Below are 9,257 nucleotides of genomic sequence, written 5' to 3'. Positions count from 1 at the left end.
AACTGGAAAAGCACAGCAGGTCAGGCAGCATCCAAGGAGCAGGAAAAATCAACGTTTCGGGCAAAAGCCCTTCATCAGAATCGATTTTCCTGCTCCTCGGATGCTGCCTGAGCTGCTATGCTTTTCCAGCACCACTCTGATCTAAACTCTGGCATTCCACACTTTTGCCTATTTTTCTAACTGGCCCAGCCTCTCAATTCTCCCCTTCCCCCACTCCTATATTTTCTATCCTTTGTACAGCATCCCATCAATCATTACTAGTTGTTGATTTTGCTCAGATCGATTTATCTCTTCAGTATATCCTCTTACTTTAAGTTCCTGTTTAAAAGCATCATTTACAACTGAAGATTACGACTTGAGTATCTCCTACTAGTCATTTTTTTTGTTTATACCAGTGAAGCACATTGGTAACCTTAATATAGAAAAAAAATCCCAAAAAATGCACATTGTTATAGGCTAATAATCATAGCACAATGAGGGAAAAAAAAGTATGTTAAAACCATCAAATTCAAACACAACAAATACAATAATTCTGCTTTAGTTATTTCCTAGTTTGCAAATACACTATGTCACGAAGTTGTGTAGAGTACTTAAGAATTAGAAAGTAGGAAGTTAGATTTTGTTGGTATTAATGACAGTGGAGAAAAATGCGTGGACCCTTTAAGAGATAAAGCTTGGAGGTGGAAAGATGTATATACAAGCAGCTGTAGATGCACACAGTTCTAAAATTGAAATGTATCAATTAGCTGTGTAATTGGATACCTTAGGTTTGTTTTGATGTTTTGGCCACTAGTTAGAATTTAGCCAATTAGTTTAAACTAGGCCCTGAATACTGAAAAGAGGTAAACACAATGACTGCAGATGCTGGAAACCAGATTCTGGATCAGTGGTGCTGGAAGAGCACAGCAATTCAGGCAGCATCCGACGAGCAGCAAAATCGACGTTTCGGGCAAAAGCCCTTCATCAGGAATAAAGGCAGAGAGGTCATTTCCTCTGCTCCCCACCCCCCTCTAGCTTATCTCTCCACGCTTCAGGCTCTGTGCCTTTATTCCTGATGAAGGGCTTTTGCCCGAAACGTCGATTTTGCTGCTCGTCGGATGCTGCCTGAATTGCTGCCAGCACCACTGATCCAGGATCCTGAATACTGAAAGCCAATTGAATTTAAATCTGATGGTATTGACAACTTTAAACCAAATCATATTATTATGAATTTGATGTGTTATGGAGATATGTATAAAGGGTTTTTAAAAAATGTTGGAGTGAGCCAACTGCCATCTGAAGAGACAGCAAACATGCCAATGAGAAATAAATACCAGACTCTCACAAAAAATCTCCATGCTCTCTAAAAAGCACCATCTATCTATAAAATATACCACGGCACTTATAGCTACTATCCCAGACAGCAGAATTCAGACAGAACCATACTGTCACAAGAATTCAATGGAAAGAGGTGTTTCGGAAAGCAGATCAACGGAGAAGACCCATTCTGTGTGAAGTCTGAGAGACCCAGTTTTAATTTATTGTTTTCTTATTACTTGAATAAGTGGGACCTGTGTTGTTCAAACAGCATACCAAAAGAATTTAGTTCAGTTAGGGGTTAGGTAGTAGTTAGGCAGGAATTGTCTGGGCTGTTAGTAATTCTGTTAATTTGTTTACTATTAGAGTTAAATAAATCAATTGTTAATTGTTACTCAAAGTGAATATCAGGAATTCCTTTCATTTACCCACTCCTTTATAACAGATTCAGGGGTGACAGGGGAGGTTAACAAATTATGAGGTGAGGTGCCACTCCCTGTGTGTTTTGATTTTGGTTACCAGAGTCCACCTCCCCTTCATAACAAATATTTGACTATTAATAAAACATTGAAATTTTCATGTTGCATACATCAGGACAAACGCAACAATGTCAAATTTCAAACAATCACTTAGAACAAGGTGCTAACTGGTTTGCAAATCAACTCCAGCTACGGCATTGCTATGTTAATGTTAGATGTGATTCCACAACTGGACAGCATTTGTGAATGATCTTGAGAGTGTGCTAATAGCTACACAAACAAATAATTTAAAATAATCAGTCAAGCATTTGATGTGACTCACTTTATGCTTGTTAGAAGCACATATTCATTACAAGGACTAGTTTTCAGCAAACAAAAGGAAAATATTCAAGTCTTGCAATCTTTTTAAATTACCCAGGAACTTGGGAAGGCATTAGTTTCCTGTTGATTTCTTTCTACCAACAGTTTTTGCTCCAGTAATAACTTCTAACTTATGTATCCTGCAACAAAGAGCACCTTATAATGAAAATAGCTGTTCAGTCTCTCTTCTAAGCCTTTCACTTTAGATCATATTTTTCCAAGTTCATGCAAGCATTATTGTCCATACATCCCCACCAGCTTTCATCACTCATTGAAACTCCTGAATCATTTGAGCCATTACTCCTTTAATCAAAAATCAAACTCTGTTGCTTGTTGTAGGTTCATATTCTTGATTTCCTGATAGTTTTACAACTGAGGAACTTACAGTTGTAGTTGCACAGATGAATCAGAATGATGCAGCAGGAATGAATGGGGAGCATTTATTAGTTGTTAAGCTACCAAAAGTCCTTTTACTGATACCTTATACTATTGCTCTCCCTCTTCAAGAAGCTAAGTAAAATCTTAGACTCATCAGTCCTGACTTCATTATTAACTGAACCTCTATAAGAAATAAAAGAAGCCATTACAATACAATATTCATATACCATTTGCAAATGGTTGGCTACACTTTTACCTGCACTTTTCAGTTATACAACTGGACCACAACAACAACAACTAATACAAGTAATAATGGTAGTGGGGAGTGTTAAATTTATACTGACTGCTCTCACTGCTATTTTTTGGGGGGGGTAGTAGGAAATACTTCCACATGTACATCCAAATGCATAGATGCTCAAGATCAGGAAAAAAATGAAATTTACCATTCTCCTTATATTATGAAGACAACTGCTGGAAAAAAAAACTATCATTTTTAAAGTTAGAAAGACCATTACTTTGCAACTGGGATAAATAAAAACCAATGGAAGAGAGTGTTCTAAAGTGCTTTAGGTTCAGTGTAAAAATCATAGCAAACCACAAAGCTTACAAGTGCAATGTATGAGTGTTAGAGCAAACTTTATTAACTAGTACCTATGCATCCAGGAGTGTGCTGATTGATCAAGTGGTCCACATAATCAATATAAAAACACACTTGAATCGTAGAAAAATAATGCGGGGGTATACACATCACTGTTAGACTTTATTTATAGAATAATGCAACTACACCTTAAATAAAACATACTGGTAGAGAACCTTCTCACTCGCACCCTCAAGTGACTACCCAGACATTGAGATTATGACAATAAAGTAAAATTCCGGTATTTGAGGTATATAATTTTTGCCTGTTTATTGAGTACAAAGTTCATAAGGTGCCAGTTTACTTATTACTTCTGATTAGATTACTTACAGTGTGGAAACAGGCCCTTCGGCCCAACAAGTCCACACCGACCCGCCGAAGCACAACCCACCCAGACCCATTCCCCTACATTTACCCCTGTGTTCTGTGTTATAAATTTCACAAAAAACATGGCTTTGTATTTAATGCTCATGATTTGGAGATGCCGGTGTTGGACTGGGGTGTACAAAGTTAAAAATCACCCAACACCAGGTTATAGTCCAACAGGCTTCCAATTAAACCTGTTGGACTATAACCTGGTGTTGTGTGATTTTTAACTTTGTATTTAATACTGGCATCAGATACTACAACTGTCTGCTGCCAGAGTTGTAATGTGAAGTTTGAAAAAGGTTATCTTAAAAATTACAAATAAATAGCATTGAGGACACAGATTATGAGCACATAAGATATTGGAAGATCAGTCAGCTGCTGTGCACATTCCAGTTAGATTATTGTGTGACTGTCAAGGTTACTTGTTTCACATAAGTAGAAATATATTTTAAATAGCTGTATTCCTGATGAAGGGCTTTTGCCCGAAATGTCGATTTTCCTGCTCCTCGGATGCTGCCTGACCTGCTATGCTTTTCCAGCACCATTCTAATCTAGACTGGTTTCCAGCATTTGCAGTCCTTGTTTTTCCCCAAGTAGAAATATAGGCAAGGAAGCTAGACCACTTGTCTAGGATCTGCAAATATAGTTACATTTTTGTTTCAGGCCACTTTGAGCTAGCAGAAGATTTTTGAAAATCTACTCACATGAATCAATTGTTCTATATTTCAAGATCAAGAACTCTGATTAGTTAACTGAATATTTTTATTCTAAAGCTGTTATGCAAAGCAATTAAAGGAAAATAATAAAACTTACACTCACCTGTCCAAAAACTTCAACCTCAAATCGTATTCCATACGTCTTGAACAATGTTCTTACTTCTATTCCATTCAAATTTACGAAGTATTTAGCAAATCTGGTTTTAAACAGAAATAACATACAGTTCACAAATTATAAACAGTGACTTTTCTTCAATTATTCTTATGATACTTTAACCAAAGATAAACCTTTACCCTTCACTATAATTGCAGCACAAAAGTAACTCTGTGCTGGAGAAATGCATTGAATGCAAAGCAGCATTGAGAGGTCTGCAATCTTAACTGTGTGATAATAGAGAGCTGCAAGTTGAAAGGAGTGCATTAAATTGTGAGATGGTCTGTTTCTCAAGTTAATTTGCAAAATTGTCCAGTTTGGATCAGATGGCTTCACCAAATTTTGAATGCACTCACATTGTTTTATGTCCCAATCACATCAGCAAAATAAAGACCAGGTTAAAAGAGTGGGAGACAGGGATACAAATGTTACACATGAAATTATGCAATATTCAAATACCCTCATTTTTATACCCAACTCAGTACCTGTATCCAAATGTAGCCCAACTCATTAGTTTTGGCACAGAGACATTATAAAGAACCATCCATTCAATATACTTATTCAAAAAGGAATTTTAAGCAAAGCAGAAAAATTATATTTAATGTGCACATACACTTTTTAAAATGTTTTAAAATATAATTATCCTTATGGAAAGCTGGGTTTTAAATGGTTCATTACATTGCACAATTTAAAAAAATTCTTCCATCATTGCATGTTCCTAAATTTGCTGCTCTTCATATGCACAAGTCAATGGCAGCAAAAGCATATTGCTAGTGTTACTATAGTAGTAATCCAGGTAACTGAATTAATGTCCCAAAGGCACAAGTTAAATTCCCACCACAACAGCTCAATTAAACCATAAAACTACTAAGTTGCCATAAAATTCCATCTCATTCACCGTTGTGAAGACAGAAATCTCCCACTCCTACCTATTCTGGCCTAATTTTGACTCCTAATGTGGTTGAGTTTTAATTGCACTCTGAAGCAGCTTAGCAATCCACTTAAATCTATTTACTAGCAAGTCTAAACACAAGATAAATCACATGGCCCAGTACTACAAAGGTCACCTCATTTCACATAGCAAAATTGGGGAGTTGACTGTTGCATTTCAAGAAGCTGATGTCTTCTACAAAAGCAGGAGCTTTAGTAAGGAGGTGATTACTCTGCAGGCAGCAAGGTTAGACTTTCCTGCCCACAATGACTGATGATGTCATTGTAATGTTATGTGATCAGACTCTTAAAAGTGATAGTCCACTATAGGGACCAAATACACAACATCCCTTGCTCTTTACATCAGAGTTTCCTGCAATGAAAGCATTCACAGTATTTATAATCATTTTACAATAGTCAGTAGGTAAGATATTCCAGAGGATGTCAATTCCTGAGTGGCTGTTGGTGCACCCCTCAGATGTTTGTTTATTTTTCTCATTCGTTTTAACATTTGGTGTTTTAGCTGTACTCGGAACATTATCTAATGTAATCTTTTCCTGAGACAAGTGAACATGTGAATCTCTGAACAATGTCATTGTGTTCTCCACCAAGGTCTCCCACAGATGCTTCAGTTAATGTTCTGTCCTCAGGTATATTCAAGTCTCTTGGTATGGTTATTTGTGGATCTTCAAGTAATGTTGTCTCTGACACATTCATTATGGTTGCCAAGAGTTTATCTGCATGCCTTCTCCATACTACATTGTCTCATCTTTATGGTGTAGGAGACCAATCCAGTCTGTGCTACATTGATGACTGGTAGCCACTTCTCATCAGTGGTGTAATTCCTCTAACATTTCTAGACCTGTTTGGAAAATGAAGCGTTTGGCCTTATTCTCCCATTGGAAAACCTGATTCTGTAGTTTCCTGTCAACAACGTCTTTTGTCATGGATGGTTTCAGCAAATCAAATTACTTTATCATGAACAATGTTGGACAACTTTGAGTTGTTGAGTGGGCTGTCTTCCAGAAGACTAACAAAAATTGGCTGAATCTTTTGTGAAGTGATCTTTGTTCTCAAGTTACCTTTATAAAATATTTAATTGTCTGAACGGACTTCTCTGCTAAATAATTTGGGATTTTAGACAATCCGTAACCTCGTAAGTGATAATAGTCCAAGTTATTCCAGATATTCAAACCTTGCAAAGATCTCCTGTAATCTTTCAATGGTTTTTCTCTGAAGATGTTGTCTTCATGATGTCAAGTTCAGGCCATGTTGTATGTGTGTATACCCCTATGAGAAACAACCGTCCTTCAAACTATCTAGCATATGGATTCTTTGCCATGGCCATTCCAATGACACTGATAGAAACTCTTGCACAACCTGTACATAGTTGTGCCTTCTCAATTCTGGAGTCAAACCCTGGCGACCAAAACTAAATTTTGGCATGCTCCTTTATTCTGACAATGTTACAGTGACCTTTGTACAGTTGATTTAACACGCATTTCCTTAGCTGTGGTGGAATGATAACCCTAATTTCTTATAAGAGACCTCCTGCTTGTACAGATAGTTCTAGCTTCGATGTGACATGTGGCTTCAGTTCTGGGATTGTTCCTGTGATCTTACCACAAAGTACCATGTCTATTACTTTGGATACAGTGGATCAGTTCTAGAATACTTCTTAACTTGTCCTGTCATTACCAGAGTATTTGCACTTGTTTAAAGTAGAAAAGGATCTACATAAGGACTGTTTTTAGTCAACTTATATGACTATCAGCATCCCCATGTAAGTTGGATTGTCGATACTTAATTGTTTATGTGTGAACTGACAGCAACAATGTCCAAATCTGCTTAAATACCAAGGCTACAAAAGCAGGTCAGAGACTGGGAACTCTGCAAGAACTAATTTAAGTCTCTCCAAAATCTTCCTAACATCTACAAGGCACAAGTCAAGAGGATGATGAAATATTCCCCACTTGCCTGGATGAAACCAATTTCACATCACTGAAGATCACAGGAGACATCCAGGAGCAGCTCACGTTATTGGCAACCTATCCACCAGCTTAAATATTCATTCCCTCCAATGTTAGTATCACATATACCATAATAACATGTACTGCAGGAGCTCACTAATGTCCCTTTGACAGCACTTTCCAAACTGAAGACCTCCATCAACTAGGAGAACAAGGGCAACAGACAACACATGCAAGTTCTCCTCAAAGTTACACATCATCCTGACTTGAACTATCACTGGATCAAAATCCTAGATCTTCTCCCTTTACCACATGAACTACAGTTCAAGAAGGCAACTCACCACCAACTTTCCCATGCGCAACAAATTCTGATATCAGAAATGCCCATGGTCGGGGAACTGAGTACAAGAATCAGGATGTCATGTTGCAGTTTTATAAAACTTTAGTGAGGTCACACTTAAAGTATTGCGTTCACTTCTGGTTGCCACATTACAGAAAAGATGTGGAAGCTTTGGAGAGGGTGCAGAAGACATTTACCAGGATGCTGCCTGGATTTCAGGGTATAAACTATAAGGAGAGGCTAGAAAAACTTGGGCTGTTTTCTCTGGAGCAGCAGAGGCTGAGGAGAGGCTTGATAGAAGTCTATAAAATTGTGAGATACATAGATAGGTCAGAATTTTTTTTTCCCAGAGTGGAAATGTTTAATACTAGGGGCATACACTTAAAATGAGAGAGAAAGTTCAAAGGAGATGTGAGTTTTTACACAGTGAGTGGGAGGTCGGGAACACATTGTCAAGGGTGGTGGTGGTGCCAGATATAATAAGGGCATTTAATGGACTTGTAGATAAGCACATGAATATGCAAGGAATGGAAGGATATGGACCAAAGGCAAGCAGAACAGATTAGTTTAATTTGCTATCATGTTCTGCACAACGCTGTGGGCTGAAACCCCCATTCCTGTGCTATACAATTCTATGTTCCCAAATCTCAGCACTTCTCCACCTCATTTTATTTCTCACCTTCTAATGAATGTATATTCATTATTATTCCCACAAAAATGAATCACCTCACATTTTGCTCGTGAATTTGTAATTTGGTATAATCTGTGAGTTTTGCCAGTGTTTCTCTAATGTTTGAATAAATGGTTCATCATTTCTATGAATTATAAGTGGTCCCAGTACCTATCCGCGTGATACACCACTTCCCACTCTCTCCAAGTCCAGAAAAAAAAACTTTCCTTAACTTCTAGCCTTCGTTCCTTTTATGTAACATATTTCAATGCATTCTCCTGCATTGATGCTGAATCTACATGCTGGCAGCTTACCATGAGTTTCTCGAGTTGTATTTTACAAATAATCGATAAGGACAAGGAATTTAATAAAGATGGTTAAACATGCTTTCAAAATTCATGCAGATTATTTGCCTCTCTCTAGATATTTTGTTACCTGATCTTTTAATAAATCTTGTAGCAGCTTTCCTAAAACTGATGGTAATCTAACTAGTCTATAATTCTCTGCATTTTCTTTGATCTTTTTCTTTGGAGACAACGATAGTGTTCACCATTTGTTAATCTTCTGCCATTCTTCCTTTTTGTTTTTTTTTGTCTGGATACTCCTCATAATGGGATAGCCAGGGTATATCCCTGCATTTAACTCTAATTTCAAAGAATTAAGTACTCCGCCAAACAAAATCTCTAATTAATGGATTTAGGTTTATCTACACTAATGATAGAAATTACTTTGGTTAATCAGAAAATGATAATTTTGGAGTTTGTCTTTTCCAAATGCATTGCTAGAAGGAATATTCAGCCACAAGGAAAACTTGCACACAGGTTCTAGGTAATACTCTTTTGAAAGAATGTCAGTCAAGTTAAACAGCCCTTGACGGGGAACTGTAACAAAAACAAGAATTAACAGTCAACAACAACTTACAAAACTAGGACAGAAACTTTTTAAAATCCAATCAAAT

The 9,257-nt window shown here is 37.2% G+C and overlaps 1 protein-coding gene across 1 annotated transcript in view; it reads right to left on the bottom strand.

Moving 5' to 3' along the window:
• The window catches only part of LOC122562670 (P2X purinoceptor 4-like), a 42,682-nt gene that overhangs the window by 2,090 nt on the left and 31,335 nt on the right, over window positions 1-9,257 (bottom strand). The window contains exon 9 of the mRNA XM_043715714.1: window positions 4,339-4,432. Within this exon, the coding sequence (XP_043571649.1) occupies window positions 4,339-4,432 (94 nt within the window). The remainder of the gene's footprint in view (window positions 1-4,338; window positions 4,433-9,257) is intronic.

Source organism: Chiloscyllium plagiosum, chromosome 25 (genome assembly GCF_004010195.1).
Source record: "Chiloscyllium plagiosum isolate BGI_BamShark_2017 chromosome 25, ASM401019v2, whole genome shotgun sequence".
NCBI lineage: Eukaryota > Metazoa > Chordata > Chondrichthyes > Orectolobiformes > Hemiscylliidae > Chiloscyllium > Chiloscyllium plagiosum.
This window is presented reverse-complemented; position numbering and strand designations above follow the sequence as displayed.